The sequence below is a fragment of the Populus euphratica genome, unplaced genomic scaffold (genome assembly GCF_000495115.2).
Source record: "Populus euphratica unplaced genomic scaffold, PopEup_1.0 scaffold58.1, whole genome shotgun sequence".
Lineage (NCBI taxonomy): Eukaryota > Viridiplantae > Streptophyta > Magnoliopsida > Malpighiales > Salicaceae > Populus > Populus euphratica.
In genome coordinates, this window is record NW_011499864.1 from 150424 (window position 1) to 173292 (window position 22869).

The 22869-nt window shown below is 30.8% G+C and overlaps 3 protein-coding genes across 3 annotated transcripts in view; 1 reads left to right on the forward strand and 2 right to left on the reverse strand.

The window, feature by feature from the left end:
* The window catches only part of LOC105125849 (long-chain-alcohol oxidase FAO2), a 2437-nt gene extending 770 nt beyond the window's left edge, over positions 1-1667 (forward strand). The window contains 5 exon segments of the mRNA XM_011026499.1: positions 39-69; positions 185-397; positions 400-876; positions 879-997; positions 999-1667. Of these exon segments, the coding sequence (XP_011024801.1) occupies positions 39-69; positions 185-397; positions 400-876; positions 879-997; positions 999-1544 (1386 nt within the window). The 3' untranslated portion in view covers positions 1545-1667.
* Positions 1668-2599: 932 nt separating this feature from the next.
* On the reverse strand, positions 2600-7875 carry LOC105125615 (succinyl-CoA ligase [ADP-forming] subunit beta, mitochondrial-like). Its single transcript, XM_011026137.1, has 12 exons — positions 7607-7875; positions 7269-7379; positions 6898-7009; positions 6594-6658; positions 4882-4959; positions 4659-4733; positions 4394-4546; positions 4126-4260; positions 3715-3879; positions 3405-3527; positions 3062-3133; positions 2600-2950 (listed from the first exon to the last, which is right to left on the reverse strand). The coding sequence occupies exons 1-12, from the start codon at positions 7703-7705 to the stop codon at positions 2873-2875; spliced, it is 1266 nt and encodes a 421-aa protein (XP_011024439.1). The 5' UTR covers positions 7706-7875; the 3' UTR covers positions 2600-2872.
* Positions 7876-14966: 7091 nt separating this feature from the next.
* Positions 14967-16015, reverse strand: LOC105125616 (uncharacterized). Its single transcript, XM_011026138.1, has one exon. The coding sequence runs from the start codon at positions 15725-15727 to the stop codon at positions 15293-15295; it is 435 nt and encodes a 144-aa protein (XP_011024440.1). The 5' UTR covers positions 15728-16015; the 3' UTR covers positions 14967-15292.
* Between the last annotated feature and the right edge of the window lie 6854 nt (positions 16016-22869).

A 22869-nucleotide genomic window follows, 5' to 3' on the forward strand; every position in this document is an offset into this window, starting at 1 on the left:
AGCGGTTTTTGTGGTGATCAAACTCACGTGCATGTAAGAGCACACATATCATGTTTCCAAGAGCTATCCGTACTTATACGCCATTTTTCTTTAATTTCTTAACTCGTGCATTATTATTTTTTCTATTTTTAATCTCTTCCTCTGTCAAAGACTGATGACAATTCGGGAAACAAAGCATGGTAAGCAATTGGATATCAAGTAGATACCAGAGAGAAGTTGAAAAAACCTGGGGAAAGACCTCTCCAAAGGGGAATCATAGAAACTGCTGCACATCAGAATGACTCAACCCTTGTCCAGTATCTCATCCAAAGAGGCCTCCAGGTCATGGAAGATCCAGAAAACAACACCTGCAAGGTCAAATGTGATGTTGTGATTGTTGGATCCAGTTGCGGTGGAGGGTTGCAGCTTCAGTCCTTGCAAGCTCAGGCAAGAAAGTCATAGAGAAAGGGAACTATTTCGTGCCTGAAGATTACTCTTCACTTGAAGGGCCTTCCATGTCTGAGCTATACGAGTCTGGTGGATTTCAATCAGCTGTCGGCGGGGAAACTATGCTTTTGGCTGGATCAACAGTGGGTGGAGGTTCTGCTGCAAACTGGTCTGCATGCATAAAGACACCTGATTCTGTTCTTAGAGAATGGTCTGTTGATCACATGATTCCACTATATGGGAGCCATGAATATCAATATGCCATGGATGCAGTGTGCAAGAGGATTGGTGTTACAGAGCATTGCTCCGAGGAAGGATTTCAAAATCAAGTTCTTCGTAGAGGATGTGAGAAACTTGGTTTGAAAGTTGAATTTGTGCCAAGGAATGGTACGGATGATCATTATTGTGGTTCTTGCTGCTATGGGTGCGGAACAGTAGAGAAGAAAGGGACCCGATTCCACATGGCGATGCTGTGATTCTAACAGGAAGCAGAGCTGAGAAATTCATATGGGAGAACAAGAAGACCGATAGCAAAAGGAAATGCTTGGGAGTTGTAGCTAGAGCTTTGTAGCATTTTAGAAACTCTATCTATTGGACCATCCTCGTTTGCAGCGGTATGTCCATGGACTTCATGGCTGGACTTCATGGATAGGATGGTGAGGTATTCATGAACTGCCCACATCTTTGCAATGGTTAGAGATCAAGGTTCAAGAGAAGTGAAGAGGGAGGGTCACTGCACTTACCCAATTGATGGCCAAAGACTAGTCTGTGAAGGTATTAGCGAGAAGGATTTTATTAGCGAGAAGGATTTGGAAGAGTTCTTGGACACAATCACAATACCTGGAGGGCTGAGGTCTAGAGAAGAGAATTGGACCATATTATTTTCTGCACGTCAGATGGGCAGCTGTAGGATGGGTGCCACGGCGGAAGAAGGTGGAGTTAATCAAAATGGGGAAAGTTGCGAGGCAGAATACTAATTTGTATATGATAGAAGGGTACTGCCACTTGCAACTGGGGTCAATCCCATGATAACAATCCAAACCACAGCATACTGCATTTCCAAAAAGATTGCTGAATCTTTGAAAAAGCAACACTACACATTGCAAGACATTGTATAGTGAAGAAAACACAACCAGAAAGCCTTGTATTTCTTCTCCCTGTAATTTTGTTTGCTGGGGATTACTTGAATCGCTGCAAAACAGGCACTGGACTCGAACCTCAGCTTTGCAATGAAAAGGAGACATGTAACGGGGTTAAATTCATTTGGGAAACACTAATGAAAACAGTGTTGGAATGACACAGCGGGACAATATCAGAATCAGCAGCACTAATGTGATCAGCAGCATTGATAGAAGGATAGAATCGGCAATGTCGATAGAATCGGTAACAGGGATTGATGATAATTTTAGAAAATGGATAGTCCAAGACTTGACGAAAATACTGCTAGCACAAATAGAAACATGCATCGGCAGTGACAGCCTGCATGGACATTGACAGATTCGACAACAGTGCATGACTAATGATTCGACAGCATTGGCTTATTAGTATAATGGGCTAATGAGAGTGTTGGCCCAAGACATGCAAACACCTATTCTAGCAGTATGAGAGTTAGTACAAGGGACAGGTGACTTGTTGAGTGGTAGGCTAGGGACTAAGCAACAGTTAAGGGCAATTATTGGCAGTTTCCGACAATTTTTCAACAGGCAAAACTGACTAGACATGTTCCAAGTCTCCCGGGATAGTTTTTGTTAATCATCTTCCATGTTATTCCCCTTTTAATAGATTTAATACAAGCGTGTATCATGCAATATTCTGGAGGGGAGGGCACTTGTGCACAGCACATACACAAACAAACTTGGGTCTATCCTTTTGAGTGAATAAAAGGATGGGATTGATTCCTGTAATAATATACTGAAAAAGCGAGGGTAATTTTTTAAATTTATAGGACAAATTAGTTATAGACAAACACAGTAAATCGGTGAGTGAAAAAGTTAAGTCTAATGGGACGCTGCATGGGGGTTGAAAATTTCAGCAACAAAAAATTAACCCCGTGACAAGACATCCATGCCAATTGAGATGCAAGCTCATTAACAGCGAAGTTATATATTTCAAACAATTCATTATTAATGCGTAGAACATCCAAATAGAAAAGAGAACACACGTAGAACATCCATTTACAAGTCATCGAATGATATCTTCCTATGCTGGATTTTCAGAAAACACGTCCTACAAAAAGAAGGCTTGGAGCCAGTCCATTTCATGGCTTAAAACAATTAAAGTATGACCACAATTTCTTAACAAGAGTTCAATAATAGGGGTGAGTCAAAAAAAAAAAATTGGGGGGAACCTTTGCAATTGCTATATTATATTCAATTTTCAACATGTTAGATTCACCGAAGTTCTAAAAAATTGCGAGGAACATAAATTGGTTCCATGTCTTGATTCCTCAAGTAGCTGATGCTTTTACTGCTTTCTCTGCGGCATCATCCAAATCTTCTGCTGTGATTAGTGCCATTCCACTCTCCTGCATATATTAATGGACAACATGAATTACCATCACAGTTCAAATTGAGCATCCATACTAAAGACAAAAGAATGTACAAGATTGAATACTATAATCAAATTTTGCATTTACCTTCAGAATTCTCTTTCCTTGGTCAACATTGGTGCCTTCGAGACGTACAACAACTGGAACTTTTAGAGCAACCTTTTCAAGGAGGATTAAGAACGTCAATGCCTTCCCAAATCAAATGAAATATCTAACAATATTACTCAGAAATGCTACGAACATCTAGTTTTTTTTAGCAACTACGTTCTTCTTCTTCTTCTTTTGTGTGTGTGAAATGACCACTCCTACAATTTATTTGTCATAAACTCCACACATTAGTAATTGTGCTGATGCAGGGCAAAGAAGCTAGAATGAATACAGTGGTGATTGTTTTGATTAAAACCCGGATATAATTTGATGCAGATCTCACCTGTTTGGCAGCGTTGACAATTCCGCTTGCTATCACATCGCATTTCATTATTCCTCCAAATATATTCACCAAAATTGCCTTTACTTTGTCATCAGAAGTCAGTATCTTAAATGCCTCAACCACCTGCCTCATAAAATTGCTTTCTTAGAGAACTGGACTTGTGGATTATCCAATTCCATCAGCCAAAAAAAAAGAATGAGAACATGCATGTGTTATGACAACAGTGCAGACCCCCTCAGCCAAACTGGGCAGAAAGGCCAGTGGATGATTAAAGAAGTTAAAGCAAAACACTTCAAATAAATCATATTACCTGTTCTTCGGAAGCATTCCCACCCACATCAAGAAAATTTGCAGGAGTTCCCCCGTGCAGTTTAATAATATCCATTGTAGCCATTGCTAATCCTGCACCATTCACCATGCAACCAATTTCCCCATCTAAGCCAATATAATTTAGATCTGCCTTGGCAGCAGCCACCTATCAAAAGATCAAAAGGTACCACAAGATACAGCAATTAATAATTTATTTCATCATCCTTAGTTAAAAAAAGTTGATGCAAAAGCATTTGTGTGTGTCTCAGCACGTGTGACCATGTGTCTCAAAACATCTCAGCTCGAATACAGCATACTTAACATGCAACATAGGACCAAAACCTTTCATGATTTTCCACATAACCAGTGCTTAAGTTGCCCATGTAAGGAAAAAAACTAAACATAAACACACCTCTCTAGGATCTTCCTGTGTTGGATCTCTGAGAGCAAATATCTCCTTTTGACGAAAAGCAGCATTATCATCAAAATTCAATTTAGCATCAGCAGCTACCAATTGCTTATCAGAAGTCTCTGCTATGGGATTGATCTGAGCAGAGAGGAAAGGAGTTCACAATCAGATATGCATATGGACAAAGGAAATGCTAAACTAGCATGCCTGAGCAATGGAAAAGAAATAAACACATCATTAACAGTAATTGAATGCAGGAATTTGTGCTCACTTCCAACAATGTGCAGTCACTTTCACAAAAGAGTTTATATAATTTCTTCACTTGCTCAATCGAATCATTTCTATCAGCAACCTTTGGAGCCAGGCCATCTACAACTTTTACAGCATCTTCATCAGTAATTCCTTTAAATACATCAATGGGTACCTGTCAGAATGCAGAAACAACAATGGATCAGTTAAATAACAATTAGGCAACGAGCAAGAGACTGCACAGATTGCCCCATGCTAAAACATTAGAAGAAAAAAGGATGACAAACCTTAATAATCAAGTCAGGAAATTTCTCAGCAAGGTCTTCAATGCTGGTTCCCCCCTTTTTACAAGCTATGATAAGCTGAAAAACAAGATGTGTGCATCTTTCTTTGATTCAGAACAGTTTTTTGCGAGTAATTATATGAAAGACAAATTTACTGAAACTGACTACAATGTAAAGTTGATAAGCCAAAGAAGCAAAAATAACAATATCAGTGGGTGAAACATACTGGACCAGCAGTTGTCCGATCTAGCATGATAGCAAAGTACATCTCATTGACCAGTGATAACTTTTCACACAAGTAAACCTGCAAAAGGAAAGGAAATTAACTGAACCTCAAACCCATCCCCAAGACAATCATCATCCTTATGCAAGGAAAATAAAAGGAAATATTGCTGGATGAAAATAACTATTCAGTAAGAATTTGCTCTGAGCCAACAAGAAATGGAAGGCTAACCAACTAAAACCTTATAGCCGGATTCATTATTTTCACTGTTATAATAAACAATGTGAGTCTAAGAATTATAGCTCCTGGTTCATAATCACTTCATCCATGTCTAAAAACAGATGGAGAGATCCTATACGAGTCAACTCTCATAAGATAGTGAAACATGACTTGTAACAGTTAATTTGACATGAACAAAAGATAGAAATATGTACACTGGTGTACATCTAAAACATGACACATCCATCAAGGTAAATTTTTGAAAAATGCACATGGGCAAGATAAATAACAAACATTAAATGTGAGATGCTCAAGAAATGGAGTTGAAAGACAATAGTAAAAGTAATACCATGAACATGATTCCTCTGTTAAGTGGAATTCATCTTATGATGGGACCTTCTCAAAACAAGCATCCAAATATTTCATGCAACTTTATCATTAAATATGAGCATTGAAAAAAAAATTTACTCTGCATCCCCTAGTTTAACTATAAAAAAACTAAGGCTATGTTTGTTTCTCGAAAAGTGGTTTCCGAGAAATCACTTTCCTAACTTTCTTGTATTTGTTTGACGTTAAAAAAGTTGGTAAAGGGAAAACACTTTTTAGTCAAAGAAAGATTTGGTTTGATTTCCAGAAAAGTGTTTTCCTGGAAAATTTAGGCGGAAAACAATTTCCAAAAGTTGTGAAAAATTTAAAAATATCATATTATTTGCTGATTATATCAAATTTGATCCTCAAACTTTTGATTGCTCTATTTATTTTGTTTTGAATATTTATTTTTCAATTTTATCTCTTAAAATTTAATTTTTATATTAACTTTGGTTCTCATTTTTATAATTGTCATTTGTTTTTTTCTTATTATTTTTTATTGACATTTTTTATCTATCAAATTTGACCCTCATTCTTTTGATTGTTACTTATTTTATTTGAAATAATTTATGAAATGTTAATTATTATTATTTTAATTTCATCTTTTATTTTTTTAGATTTTTTAGATTTGATCTCTATTATTTTGATTATTATTTATTTTATTTGAGATAATTTATGAAATTATATTTTTTTCAATTTTATTCTCATTCAACTTTTTAATTTGTAAGATTTGTTCCTCGTTATTTTAATAAACTTGAGAAAAATAAAACATTAATAAGTTATTTTCTAGCTCATTTTCCATGACATAACCAAACACTGGAAAGTGTTTTCCAACTTATTTTTCATTATACTGCCAAACATCAGAAAATAATTCACTTTCTCGGAATTTACTTTCCAAATGAAAATTACTTTCCAGCAAATAAACGAGGCCTAAAGTGATTCTTCATTCAAAGCATTGATGAGTCTTTAATTGGCTTCTTTGTAAAATCATAAGATACACAAATCATGTTTTATAAGCCACTAACAGGCAATTGAGATGCCATGAAAACAGCTACCCGTGCACCAATTGATCAAAGACTGGATGCAACAAAAAGTTAACATGTAAAAATAGACCATCAATGCCAAACCTTGCTAACAATTTTGCCTTGAGAACCAGTTTGTTTAGTAACAAGGATCTGGCCAAGCATCTTTCCTGCATGCAATAAAAATATGAGAGATGGGATTACCAAGACCACTGCAGTAAAAACATGGAAGGCCAGTGCCACATTAAAAGAACAAAATAGTCAGTGAATCCATCAAAGGAACCCAGGAGCTATCTCTTTCATTCAACAAAAAGTGAGACAACAAGTGACAAAGAAAAACTGCAGATATCACAAAAAGAAAAAACCTCAATTAAGTTGTTAAGGAAAGATAGAACCCAATCTTCATTACCAGCAGTTTCTTCAACCTTGTCAGTCTTAACAATGTGAACACCACCCTGAAAACCATTCTTAAACTTTCCCAATCCTCGCCCACCAGCCAACACCTGGCTCTTAACCACCAACTGCACCAGGGTCAAAGTTAGCCTCCCTTAGTAAATTAAACCAACAAGATATAACAAAGTTAATCTTTTAACTACTGGTACATCATTCAGAACCTTGAAAACATACAATCCATATTGATAGTTCCATTCCATAATTTTACATAATTAAATTTTTTCTTCCATACTGATAGTTCCATTCCATAATTTTCCATAGCTAAATTTTTTCTTCTCTTCCCCAACATTTCTTGGGAAAGAAAAATCCAAGTCATTGCAAAATTACCTCGCTTTCGCTAGGAAATACATATTGAAGAGCCTTTTGAACATGATGAAGGGAAGCAACAGCTACACCTTTTGGCACATTGATCCCATATTTCCCCATCAATCCAGCTCCCTAGTCGAAAAAAGTAACACCACAACAGTAATAACAGCCATCAATCACCGCATCAGATCAAGCAAATATAGGGTTCAGAATTGCTGCATATCTCAGACCAATGCAATAAAAAAAAAACATTAAATTATTCTAAATTAAACAAAAAAAAAACGAAAAAGAGTTCTCGCAAGACTCGTCCAGAAAATCACAATATAAATTTAGTAAGGATGAGGAGGAGAGGGAGAGACCTGATATTCGTGGATGTTGAGGCGGCGAAGTTGTTGGTGTTGCCATTTACCGGCGACGGAGAGAGAGCGAGAAACGACCTTGTTTAAGAATCCTCTCATAATGCTTTAGTCGGGGAGAGGAACTACAAAAACCCTAGATATTGGAAGCTTAAGGAGAGAGAGAGAGGAGGCGGTCTCGCCGGAATCCAAAATAGTAATCGGGTCAGTGCAAAAGGACGGACCGCGCGCCAACCCTAGTTTTTTTACTTTGCATTTTATTTCCCTTTTGGCCCTTTTTATTTATTTTTATTTTTATTGATGCTTATGTGTACTTTTATGTTGATTAATTTTATTTTATTTTATTTTATTTTATTATGTCAATATTTTAAGATCAGAAAATAAAAATATATATTTAATTTAAAAAAAAAAGATAGCTTTGAGATTAATTTCTATACTTTATATCCCATTTTTCAAGATTTATAAGAATCTTTTATCTAAAAAATATAAATCAAATATCAATTGAAGAAATGAATAATTTAGAATGAATTTCTATATTTAATGCATGTCTACTAAACAATAATCAAATGTTATAATATAATATAGAAGTAGATTAATATTTTTAGGAGTAATCGATAATATTATTATTATTTTAGTTTGATGATAAAGTATATTCTTAGACCAATATTTAGAATATCAAACTGAGATTATATTCTTTATTTATATAGTTTTAAATAGATTCTTTACATCGATAATGAGGTTTCGTATTTTAAATTATTTTTTAAAATATTGGTTCTCACATCCTAATTTTTTTTAATAATTGTATTAGTGCAACTATTCGTGATTTATGAATAAATTGTTCCGGTAATCTAAATTATTGCTTTTTTTTCAGGTCAAAAGAAACCAAGTTGGAATTCTCCATTGCAAATCAAAGAGAAAAACGTGTTTCAATAGATTAGAAGTAATAATCCAGGTTCGAAGTTCAAACGAGAATGGTATTTTATTTCTTAAAAGAAAATAACCCAAAAATAAAAAGAAAAATAGTATAGAATTCTACAAAATAAAAAGAAAAAATCTAATACACAACCTTCAACTATATTTATTAAACCTAACTCAAGTTGGACTTCAAAAAAATATAATTTAAAATTTAATTTAATAAATTAATTCATAATCTAATTAATCCTTTAAAAATCCTTCAAAAACAATTTATGATATTTATTATAGATTAATTTGAATCAACCTGTCCAACCTACCATGCTGGGAGTCAATGAGGTGTAATAACCTTTCCTTCAACGACTGCAATTATGAATTAAAATTCAGCAACTTCATGCTCATAATCTGGTTTTTTTATTGCAATATTGATTCAGCTTAATAAGTTCAACTTTTTATTGGAAAAATCTGCAACCATCTTATCATCACTAAGACATGTTAAATACTAGGAAAAGGGCTGGACTATCTCGTCACACGTTGTTGTTCATGTAAAGGGGAGGGCAGTCATAAGAACATATGCAGGCTATGGGATGGCCAGTGCACAATCCATAACCACCAGCATAACGAGAGCTGCACTCGTCCTTGCAAGCATGCTTGTCTTTGCAATCCCAGCTACTCACACATCGGGAGAGCTTTCCCGCCTGAGATAGCCCACTGTCGACTGCCACAACAAAAACCGGCGACCAAATCATGTTAGAAACCCACCATCTAATAAAAAAGGAGAGGGATTTAGTTTTACCAGATATCAAGAGGAGAAAGGCAAGAATAAAGTAGGAGGAGGAGGAATATAGCTTTGCCATCTCTTGCCACACAGTGTAGTTAGCAGGAGCACCAAATCTTTCAGTTATAAATTCAGCCGTGCTATAATTATATAGGCTTCTTTTGGACTCTATTTGTGTTCAAATAAAATGGGTAAGGCTAAATGATATTGGGGTTGGGTTATAAAAAATGAGCTTTTTATTTATATTTTATATGTGACATCTACTCTCTTTTTTTTAGATTAAAGCTATATTCTACAACTACTTTAATATATTTAAAAAAAAATATATGAATGAAATAAATAACAAAAGTTTCAAATCTAAGATAGTTTCGAGAATTGGGGTATAAGCACGTGGGCTCATGAATTTAGATATGAGTTTTATTTTTTATCATTGAATTTTTATTGATAAATAATTTATTTTTAGTTCTTTAAATAACTTGAGTGCATGAACCAATATATTAAGTATGTGATAATGATGAATATATTCATGAATTTGAACATTTATGTATTGTTTCATTAATTATGACGAATTCATGTATAAGAAATTCATAAATGATAAACATTCATTGTAATTAATAAATATTCATTAATTAGTAGAAAAGGATGAGGAATTTTTTAGAGTTTTTTTTTATCATCAATGCTTTATTAAAGCATTCAAACTTATAATTATAATTGAACTACCTTCCTTATATAACGATTTCCTTATATCCATGATTTTCATGAATTGAAATACCTTCCTTATATAATAAATATTATATGTCTTTAAAACTTTAAAAACAAAAGAAAAGGTATTCCTGTCATTTCCCCTCCTTTTTTATCCAAATTATTAAATTTGGGTTAGCCTCCCATGTCGTCAACCTGATTCAAATTAAATTTTAATAAAATATTTTATAAATTAATTTATTATTATTTAATATATTTTTTCAGAACTAGAATTTATTTTAATTATTAAAATATTTTTTAATTTAAAAAATAAAATTATTTAAATTAACTTGATAAGTTCATAACCAAGTCACTACAATATGTTACAACCATCCAAACTCCTATCATCCCAGAAGAGTCGAGGCATCATAAGAAGTAACAACAGCATTCAATGCGTTAGCCCTCTATGGTTAATTTGACATCATAAACCATACAACTCTTGCCATGGAGTGAGTTTAGGGCCTGCAGAATACGGCACTAAGCTGAAAATCATACATTTCACATAATGCCATCATGCCTTATAATAACCAGCGTTGTCAACAAGAAGAAGATGCCATGTTTTTTTGAAAAAAGTTGAGAACACAAAACTACATTTATCATGTTGTTGATCATGTTATTGAGTAAGAATTAGATGTAGAGTAAAAATTGGATAGGCTCAGTTTGGTTTTTAGTTTTATTCTGGTTTAGAGTTAATTTGTATATTTTATATAAGCCAGCTTTAAAAATCAAAATATTTCCCTTGTATAAATGATTTCTATGATTTAAAGTACCTTTCTTGTATATTAAATATAGTGTTTAAATCTTAATTGAATAAATTAAGTACTCCAATCATTTTCCTCCTTTTTTTTTCAAATTATCAAGTACCATTTAGTATTTATGCCTAATGTAATATAAATGTGGTCAACAGATTCCCTCCATCCCATCTTGGCATGCCCAGCATTTAGCGTTGCTAGATTTTTCATAAACAATATGGGAAAATCCTTGAGAAAATTACAGAAGAAAATAACAACCACTTGGCAAGTGATATATGGTAATATATGATTGGCATAATTCATAAACAAAGAAAATTCCAAGAATACAACAAGGTTTTAGAAGCAAATCACCATTGACAAAATGTCTCAGACTAGAGCCACTAAAATTTCAATAATTAATTCTATATTTATTTCAAAAAAAATTGAAAATATTTTTATTTTTTTTCTTGCTCTAAATTATTTTTTTTGTATTTTTAGATCATTTTAATGCGTTTATATCAAAATTAATTTTTTAAAATATATATATATATATATATATATTATTTTGATATCTTTTTTAATAAAAAATATTTTAAAAAATAATCATAACCATACTTATAAACATTCTATCCAAAAATATTGCTCATACTGAATTTTAAAAAAATAGTTTGAGATTTAATTTATTACCACACGTTTGATCTAATAAATTTACTCATAACCTGGTCAGATTTTAAGTTAAATATTTTTTAAAAAAATTAAAGTAATAATAATTTAAATTTTTAAAAAATAAAATTATATTATTTTAACTGATTTGAATTAATCTAAAGATCCTGTGCTATACTATGAACTTTCATTACTACTAATATTTAGAGAATGTCTTTTCCTCTAGTTGGACATGAATGAAAGATAATATTCATGTTACAATTATTAAATATTTTATAAAAAAAAACTATGAGATATAAAATACACGTAACTCAAGGAAAAAAAAAGAAAAAAAGCTATTTTGAGATGGTGAAGTGATGATCGAATGATGGACTCGGCCAGTATCTTGAGTGACCAGATTTGTCGCTGGTCTATTCGGCTCACGCGGCATGAAGGGGAGCACGCCACTCCGGCCTAGCCCAGACAACATGAAGACCACATGGCATGGAGGCCACACTGCTTGAGCCTGGCGGCGCGAAGCTGATTATTTTGTTTTTATGCACCATCAGATTGGATAGTGCCGCCGTGAAGAGTTCCTCCGTGACATTGCAATCCATCAGATCTGAATAAACTAGGTTCGCCATTTACTAAACAAAGAGACGGAGAGGACAAGCATTCTATTTTTATTTTTCTCCGAACACGTAGAGGGAATGGGGGAGAGAGAGATAGCGTAGGTGAATGTAAACTAAAATTTGATTTATTTTTCACTTATTAGGATGCGTACTTGCGTGTAGGGCTTTGGTTGCAACAAAGTTTTTAGATTAAGGATTAAATTGTACATACCACAAAATCCGAGGACCAACAATTTCCAAATAAGGACTAGAACGTCATAAAATAGAATATAAGAACTTGAAAAGATTGTTGAGGGATGAAAATGAACATCTTGCAAAACAAATTTTTAATCTTATCCTCTCACCCGCTGTCAATTTAAAACTGGGTTTGATTGTAAAAAAAAAACTTTGAATAATATTATTTTAATATTTTTTAAAAAATAAAACAATTTAGTTTTAATTGACTTAAACATTATTTGAATAAAAAACCATTTTAACAGCCAGGAAAGATAAAAACAGTGATCGTAGCCAGCGAATCTACTGCTGTAAATTTGAGAGTAACAGCGGTCTGCTTGGCTGATTTCAACAAGTAGAGAATTGATGTCAATTCAACCACAAATTTCACAAGCGCCATTTGTTATCTATGTTTTCGTTTTTCCACGCGGCCGCTGGTTATTAATACTAGCTGCTCGATCCATGCTATGTCATAGGTTAGGTATTGTTTTCTAGTAAAAAAATTATATATGTAAGATTTTTTCATTTGTTCTTCTAGGTAGTAAAATTATTAAGTGTGTGTATATATATATATATATAAATTGAGAACTGTGTAGGTTAGTTAAAAAAAAAAGTCATCAATGATAATTAAAAAGAAAATTCAAAAATTCAAAAAAAAATATAGATGAAGATATTTACCATGTTATGTTTATAAAATTTAAAAATATACGTATCATAAATGTTATGTAAAAAAATATTTGTATTCTATAAGATAAGTTTATCTATACAAGAGATTAATATATATATATATATATGTGTGTGTGCGCGCGCGCGCGCGCGCGAATGAATTGGAAAAATTTATAAAAAAATAAAAAAATCTATATTCAAAAAAGGGTAAATAAAAAAATAAAAAAAAATGCAAATGAACTATATCAATCAAAACATAAAATTATAAATTATTTTACAAAAAAAAAAGTATCAATAGAAAAAGGAAAAATAAAAAATAATATTCCGGGTATTGTAGCTTAACTTATCAAATATATGACTCGGATCATGAACTAAACTGGATAAAACAATTTTTAATCTTAAATTTACATCTAATATGTATATTAATATATATATATATATATATATATATATATATATATTAAAATACCAACATAGACATGCTGGCCATGGCTCCGCATGAGTGGGTGGGCCTTAATATCGAAGCTCGCACACCTAATCTTATTTTTATTTTTTTAATATTTTAAAGAGGTAAATGACTTGTCATCCGACCTTGTTTATCCTGGAAAAAATATATACAGACGGTATATCATCTATAAATTTAGATTCCGTCAATCACAATAGTAGCTAGAAAATTAGTATTTTTTTATTCATAAATCTAATTTTCAAATCATTTTAATCCAAAAACACTTTACTAACACCCTCTACCCACATATCAAACCATCAACTTAAAATACCCAAAAATAAGTCCAAAAACATTGAAATTGGACCGAGTTAGATTTATCTTTACCGACTTTAATGGCGAACATGGCTTGAACGACGACTTCTTTTTTATTGTTGAAATCTAGTGTCTCTTCTCTTTCTCTTCTTTCAAATCTTTAAAAAAATACAAATAAATTTTTATTTTAAAATTGATCTTGTTTAGATTTTAAGAGGCCTAAATTATATAATTTATGTTATTTTTAAAATTTAAAAACCTAAATATAATTTCTACGTAGTCTTTGACACGCTGTCCTATATTTGATACATTTTTAATTTTAATTTATATTATTTTAATATTATCATTATCTAGAAAATCCAAATCAATTCATGTTCAACTAAGATTAAGTTGCTAAAAATAAACTTTAATAACTAAAGTAAATTATCAAAAAATACACAGTATTTTTCGTAGTGTTTTGTGGATGTCGGCTTCGTAATATTCGGCCCATATATTTTTATATTTTTATTTAATATTTAATAAAACCAACCTGACATGACAAGTTGACGGAGTGCTCCTTTGATTCAGAATTTAGCTCAGATGGGATTTGCAGATCAATCCGGCTATTTGGGCCGCTCCTTTGATTCAGAATTTAGCTGAGATGGGATTTGCCTGGATTTGCAGATCAATCCGGCTATTTGGGCGAGACAAGGATAAATCAATCTTAATTTTTAAATGTATGTTAAAAAAAAATGTCGCTTTTGCTTTATTTAATTCTAAAAACCATTGTTTTAAAGTAAATTTAAATTGACCATCCAACTCGTGGATTAATTAATCTAACCGACCCACAATAACCATAGCAATTAGTGGTTAGACAAAATTAAGAAATTAGAACACCAATTTCGTTTATTTTTTATTTTTAACAAGCAGCTAGATTCTTAATTAAGAACATGCCATACATGAACAGCCTTTCGAGGTTTTTTCTCACAATTTTCCCATGAAAGAATTGAAGGGACGATAAAATTCAAAGCCGAAATTAATACAAGTCCCAGCAATGAATTAGTGGTGTCTTTTCACGTTTCACAGATAAGGTGTGACTAAGTTATCAACTATCCATGTATATTAGCTGTGAGGAGTAATTTGTAAACAATTAAACGATGAAAAAAGATGGAGGTCACCTTGATGTTACATGTCGAATGAATTTGATCATCAAAAATGGAGAAATCCACCTTTTCAATTGTTAATCTTCAATTCTATCGTGGGTGTTATTGCAAAAATAACTTCCCAGCGGGGATGAAACTGGAAGATCGAGAGAAAAAAAAAACAAAGTCATCTTTCATTCATGTTTTTTATACACTAGCATGGTCGAGATCTACAATTTCTAAGCTTCTAAAGCTAACATGGACGCTCCCACATATATGAACAACAGTACAAGATGCTACCCGGTTCTATCCAATCAGCAGAGATTAAATTAAATTAAAAGTAAATCTCTTTTCTCTCTATCCGCCACCGCGTCCGCCGCGCCGCCACCACTTGAGAATCTCAATTTTTCTCCCGGATTTAAAATGATCCTTTTCTCCCTGAGTGCTAAGGAAGAGCGAGACGGGAACACGTGGTGAACCGCGATTCCCCACACGCTTACATCTGTAGGAACCGTGCGAGCTGGGTAGGGTTGATAATATCTGGTATGTTGGGCCCACCTATCTTCAACAAACGTGATACCTCCACGTACCTCTCATAATTATCTTTATTCGGCTCGGACTCGGCTTTACGGGCCGGCTTGACGACCCCGGCTGAGTCCACTCCCGAGACAGGCACAGCCTCTGCTCGAGCCGGTTCCCAAGGTTGACCGAAGAGGGTACCCTTTGTAAGGTACTCGTGAGCTAAATAGCCGGCTAGGAGCTGGCTAGAGGAGGCCGAGTCCAAGCCTTTTTCGGAGCCGGCTTGGGGCGAAGACGGCTTGGTTAATTTTGTAGGTGTTGACGGTTTGAGAGCATCAGGGCCCTCTCTCTCTTTGCGCTTGCTTGGCGTCAAAACGCGACGTGGTGGAAGACGCATCGTTTTGGTATTCATGCCTGTCGTTTCGATGCATGCCACGTCAGCCACTCCCCAAAAGTAACTCCCCTTATCTGCGGTGAAAATAAAAAACCGTAGACAGTAAAAATGGTGTTGGGACCCACCAGGGTAAAAAAAAGTGAAAGGGGCGTGAAATAGGAGTGGGGAACAGGGAGGGCAGTTGCCAGAATCCCTGGCTTCTCTACGAGGCCAGCAATTTATGGCTTCGTACAGGGAGAGAAAAGAGAGAGTGGAGAAGAGAGAGAGAGAGAGAGAAGGATTGCAGAGGAGAGATTAGAGAATGAATAGGAGGTGGGGTTGGTCTATATTTATAGAGGATGTATTAGACGATTAGCCCTGGTTTTATATAAATATTACTGAACTGCCATCGGGATTCAAATTACATTATTATCCTCATTTTAAAGCCCTTGATTTAGTTATATTTCCATTTTAAGGTCGGGCATGCCAGCTTGTTGAGGTTTACCAAAAAGGACAATAAATTTTATCTTTTGCCAAATCCAATTCACACGACAATGAAAGTGATTAGTTGTTGAATTAGACACTAAATATGATTATAACTTTTCTTCGCAACTCTTACCAATAAAACACTTCCTCGTCAATGCTTAGGCTCCATTTTGTGCGGTCTCTATTTTCACTTGTGGGTTTTAGAGAAGGGTGAGATGTGGATTAAAAAATCTAATCCAATCATTAAAAAAAAAATAAATCAAACTAAATGGTTTCTCTTCCTATTTGCTTAACAATATTTCCCGACCTTTTAATTGTTTTTCAAATTTTTAGTTTTTTTAATTTTTTAAATTAATTTTGTTTATTTCATGTTAATTTGATTTGACTTGGTTTAGTTAAACCAGTATCTAAAATAAAAATATATTCTATTATTTTTTAAAAAAAGTTTTTTATTTAATTTTTTTATTTGATATATGATTTTGTTTGTTTCGTGTTGATTTGATTTCACTTGGTTTAGTTAGATCAGTATCTAAAATAAAAATATACTCTATTATTTAAAAAAAAAGATTTTTTATTTAATTTTTTTATTTGATATATTGGTTTGTTTTTTTAATAAATATTATATTGATTTTTTTTATTGTTGAATTAGTTGGTAATTTTGGTCAACCCTATTTTTAAGAGATGTATTGTAAGTGTCTTTTTACAGCATGTGATCTTTGAATACTTTTATGTTAGATTCGCGGTCTTGATTTTTTAACATCTTTAAAAATTATGTTTGAAATTCACAAAGCGTGTTTTAAATTGGTTTTCAAATGAAAAGGGCTTTTGGTGTGGTTGGAGCTGCTGGTTTGGCTGTAAAAAATTAATGATAATAATATATATTGTTATGATACTTTTGTGTTGAATTGTAAGTAAAAGCCTCAAACTTTAGTCTGTAATTTTATTTTTTATTTTTTTGCTTTTATTAGAATTTTATTTGAAAAAATGGATGGTGTTGAGATTTTACAAGGCTTTTTTTTTCATGATATTTCACCTGAAAAATCTTTAAAAAAAAGGCAAAATAACTTTCTAGAAGAATAGAAAAGGTAACTCTGGCAACGATTCCATATAAAAGTGGTGTTGCGACATTTATTCGCCAAATACAAACTTATCCGTGGATTTCAATAGAAATAAAATTGTATGTAAAGGTATTTTTATTATTTTCATCTAATTTTATTCTAAATATTACATTGAGTCAATATTTATGTATATAAATTGTTATTTATATCAAGAAATGACTAATATATATTGGGTACGTGCTAATAAATGGATGCTACCCGTGCTAGAAGCAATATAAATATGTCAAAACGATCTAGAAAAAACTTTAAGAAAAGGGTTTTTTTTTTTCTCTTTCCCTTTTCTTTTTCTAAAAATTTATGTTGCATTTTGAAAAAAAACAAAAAAACAAATTCTCATGTGATTATCAAACTTAAATTCTAAGTATTTAAACCGTACTTAAACTTTCAGGAATTTAGCATGCTTGACAAACTCAAATATCTGGCTTATTGGGTATATAAATTTTTGACCTGGTTATTTTTTATAAAAAAATAATAAATTATTTGTATATATTTTTTAAATAATTTTTTATTTATATTTTAATTGGATTATACTTATTTTCAAATGAAATCGAATGTATTTAGTTTTTATAAAGTTAGGCATAATTCACTTGTGGTTTTTTTAAGTTTTATATAGATTAGTTTCTTAAAATATTTATTTTTTACATAATTTTTAATAAGTGCATCCTTGTATTTTTTAAAATTATTATTCAATAAATTTTACATATATTCACAAATTTAACTTTCAGTAATTTATATTGTATGTAGATTTATAAATTGACCCGAAACATATATATACTGTTTACAATTCAAGTTGCTTCTTCATTGTTTTCTGCATTGTTAATGACGTCTAGCTGTATGGGTCAACACTATCATCCTTCAGTTAATGTCAGCTTCGATGCTCCCACTGAAAATTAAAAATGGAGAACTGAAGGGTTTCACACATTGTGTAGATGGACAGACCTTCATCCACACATTGAGTTACGGTAACGTTAACCACCAATAAAAAAAGGGTTTTGCTCATTATCATAGATGTAACAACCGAACCAGCATGGCAAATCTGGGATTTGAGCTGATTTAGGTTAAAAACAAATAAAAATTTAGCCAAGCAGGTATAAATTTTGGATTAATTTGTAAAGCCGTTAAAATTCATTTTTTATTATTTTGACTTGTTTTGTTGGTATCTTTTTATTAAAATAATATTATTTTAATTATTAAAAAACTCGAGGTTGATTTGTATCAATTATCATAATTCACAATTTAAATTTTATTATGAATCGACCTCAAATTAAATTTAATTACATCATGAATGAATTGATAAATTTTTTTTAGAGTTCCTTTATTATTTTTCTTTATTAAGTCTTCATACCTCATACTAACAAGAGAAAAAAAGATGAGAGCATTTCATTGTAATTCTTATAAAATATTATACATTGAAATAGTGTTTTTTTAATTATTATCTTCTTTTATTTTTTGATTTTATTATTTAATATTAAGCTTGTAGGATATTGAGTTTTGTAATTTTTTTAATTTATTTTTTATGAAATTATTATGGTTTCGTGACTTAAACCATGAATTTGATGGTTTAACTAGTTAGGAAGGCTCCAATTTATTTTTTTAATTGATTTTTTTTCAATTTCATCATTAAAAATTGGATTGATTGAGAATTAGATTTTATTATTTATTTTAACTTGCTTTTTATGAAGTTATATTTATGTCATGACCTGGACCACAAGCTTGCTTGATTAATCAAGGTTAACTTAAATCATTTTTTAATATATTTTTTTCATATTAAGGTGAAATAGAATTGAGCTTTATAATTTGTTTTTTATTGAGTTATCTCAATCTTGTGACGTTATTCGTAGGTTCAATAGGTCAGGTCGAGTTATTTTTTTATCTTTTTAATGGATTCTTTTTCAATTTTATCCTTTAATATTGAGTTTATTGAAAACTAAACTTTGTAATTTATTTTTATTTTTTTATTATAGAGTTATCAAGATCTTATAACTTGATATGCAAAGTGACATGTCAACTAAAGTTGATCCAAATTGATCTAATGTTTTGTTCTCTCAATATTTATAAAAAAATATATGTCTTGAATATTTATTTTTAATTATATTATGTTTTTATTCATCATCAAAGTTATTCTTACACTTATCAAGTTGATTGAGTTATATTAAATTACTCGTCATCAAAGTTATTATTACACTTATCAAGTTGATTGAGTTGTATTAAATCAATTCTTATATAATTTTTAAAAATATTTATATTATAAAAAATATAAATATCATTTAAATATTTTTATATATTAAAAAAATTCATCTGACTCGTAATGCAAACTGAGTCAATTATCCAGTGATGTTTATGACGTGTTCCGTTCATCAAAATCGACAAAATCTAATTGATAAATGGTTAAGATATACTTTATGCAGAACATTCAGACATTTAATAAAGAAAAATATTATACTGGGATTCTAAGCTGATTTTTTTTTTTTAAAAAAAAAAAGAAGGAGAAAACATTGTTCGATACACTTCATTGCGGACAAGAATGATATATTTGATTGCCTTTAAAAAAACAACATCATAGATGTTGAAAGGTAGAATAGTTTTTTGTATTAGAACAATTTTGATGTTTTAAAGGTAGAGTATTTTGATGTTTTGTATTTTTCATTTTAATTAGGCATTAAATTTACATAACATATCTATCATTGTGATAAAAATAAAAAATAAAAACTAACTGACGGTGGAGGGTGTTCCCGTTATTTTAATTTCTGTTGCACAGTAAAGAGATCTTGATGTCAAATACTCTAACCCCTGGGCTAAAGGGTATTGTTTTGTTGCTATTTTTTTGTATTTAATAAATAGGGGTGGGGTTATTTAACTATTTTAATAAATTAAAAATAAATTTAAAAAAATATATTGATACGTGCTATACAAATATCAGTCACTCTGCTATCTTAGAATAGTACGTGCTACTAATTCAAAAGATCAAATTTATCATTTTGCGGTTGCTTTCAATTCATCTCAGTATATTTTCTCACTTTTTACATTTATCCTACAAGCTTTAAAAAATTAACTCAATTGTTAAGTTATTATCTAGAATTTTACGAATTATAAATTTTAAAAATTAACTTAGCTTTAGGGTTTTATTCAAGGTTTTTATTTTAAAATTTTTAAAGCTAATGTTTTTTTTTGTTTTATCCTTGAGTATTTATTTAATTGAAAACTAGAGTTCATCTTTCTCCAACTTTTCTATGTCCTTTGTTTTATTATTTATTTTTTTATTTAATTGTGTTATCTTGGTTTTTTTTATCTATTTCCTTTTTAAAGTTTGTTTATTACAAATAAATCTTATTTTTTAGTTAAATAAAATTGATTAATTAAATATAATTTGATAACAACTCCTTTTTATTTTTTTATATGACTATTCCAACTGCCCCTGCAACTTCTTCTACTGCTGTCATATATTATTTTACAGTAGAGTCTGGATTGTTTCAATAAGGTCATGTGCTTTTTTACTATCATTGTATGTGATTTTAATCAAATTATTATTTTACTTAATTTTATTGGGTTTAATAAAATTAATAACTCGGATATCAGGTTTTTTTTAAGAAAAATATTACTATTACCTAAATATTAATGTTAGATATTAAAAAGATTTAATAGATGCAGAGCGTAGCACGGGTCACAGGTCTATTACTTCTTTAATGCCTTGCTAGGTTGTTAAAATTAACTATTTGTTTTTTATTAAAATAATATTATTTAAATTTTTTTTAGAGATTCTTTAGATTTGTGATAAGTAATTTATCTCGAAACTATTATAAATAGAGGTAGAGGAATATAATTAAAAATAAAAACAAGTGTATTTGCAATAAAATTAGAAAAGAAAGCTTTATAAATCACGTAAAGAAGTAAGATTCCATCCTTCAATTTCATGTGAGATCACATCAATTATTTTTATCACGACAAGGAACTCAAAATCCATTCTTTAAATATATTTTAAAAATATATCTAAAATATATGAAAAGCTAATTGGGCACGAGTGTGGATTATAACAAAGTTATTAAATTTGTGGAGAGAAGTAGACGATCTTGATCCTTCATCTACTTTGATTTTATTATGGCAACCTCTCAACCTTCACTGCATCGTACAAGCCTTAAACACACGGAAGATGAAGATGGTAAAGATAGAATGGAATATATATATATATATATATATCCCTCGTATTTATTATTTTAAAACTATTTAAATTTATTTGAAATTTATTTTTTTAAATCAAATTTTATTTTCATCATTGCAACTAAATCTAGATTTTTTTTTTCTCTTTACTTTGTAAATTGCATGCTATAAATTTAGTAACTTGGTGTGTAGTTAAACCATATTCTTTTAAATTTATTTTTTAAAAAAATCTATAAGGCTGTACAGTTGAAATACATTTTTTTAAATTTTTTTTTTACTAATTTTTTTAATATTTTAAAATCACTTTAATGTATTGATCTAAGATATATTTCTAAATGAAAAATATTTTAAACTGGAATTACTAACACAATTTCAAATAGCACTATCTATTCTTGAAATTACTATTCCGACAAAGAGAAAATAACTAAAAAAAATTAAATTATTCAAATTCATTACTTAATGTGATTCATTAAATTAAATTAAATCATTTTACATTCTATAAAATTAGTGATGATGTTATGTCCCAACAACACCCTTAATAGGCATTTCTTACCATTTTGTAGCCATAATCGAGTGGTTTCCTTGGATTTTCTTTATTATTATTATTAATGTAATTAAATGCAAGAGTCAATGAACTCATTAAGGAGAAAACAAACGCCGAGTGACGGCACCTGGTAAAGTTGATTCAATGTGATCTGTTTTTTTTGTTTTTTTATTTACGTGGGGTGTCTGGGTCAGCTTGCGTGCACTACGACTAATTTTCGCGGCCTATTAAATACCCTGTAAACTTAGTAGGCATATAAAGTATCACAAAGGTGACAGACATGCACGCCAGGATTCGAACCTAGGTGCAATAAAAGGAAACAAATCCTTTCACCGCTAAACCAAGCACTGGAATGCCAATGTGACGTGTTTTCTATCCTATGTCAGATAGCTTCCCGAGAGAATTTAGCAAGTGTTTGATAATACGGCATTAGTTATTTTAAAAATATATATATTAAAATAATTTTTTTCATATTTTTTTATATTAAAACTTTAAAATTATATATAAAAAAACTAAACAACCGATTAAATCAAATTAAAAAAAAAATCTCTGATAAGAAAAGTGTTTACTTGTCACTGTCAAACGTGTTGAAAGAAGTGCCATATGAAGCATACAGCTTCCTAATAAAATTTAGTGAGCGGTTTGGTGATGCAGCATAATATGTTTTCGGGAAAATATTTTTTAATTAAAATATATTAAAATAATATTTTTTAATTTTTTCTTACACCATCACGTCAAAATACAAAATAGTAATTTAATATATTTTTAAATAAAAACTAATTTTCAATGTAATTTGAAAAATGAGTTAAACCATATTAAAAAAATGATTTTAATTTAAATATCTATTTAAAAATATAGTTGTGATTTTTTTAATTTTT

Excerpts from the sequence above, each read along its gene's own strand:
- LOC105125616 (XM_011026138.1), bottom strand. The coding sequence starts at position 15,727 with ATGAATACCAAAACGATGCGTCTTCCACCACGTCGCGTTTTGACGCCA.
- LOC105125615 (XM_011026137.1), bottom strand. The coding sequence starts at position 7,705 with ATGAGAGGATTCTTAAACAAGGTCGTTTCTCGCTCTCTCTCCGTCGCC. Across the intron at positions 3,880-4,125 it reads CACAGGAAGATCCTAGAGAG|GTGGCTGCTGCCAAGGCAGA; the intron begins GTGTGTTTATGT and ends ATCTTTTGATAG. Across the intron at positions 3,528-3,714 it reads GGAATGCTTCCGAAGAACAG|GTGGTTGAGGCATTTAAGAT; the intron begins GTAATATGATTT and ends TTTATGAGGCAG.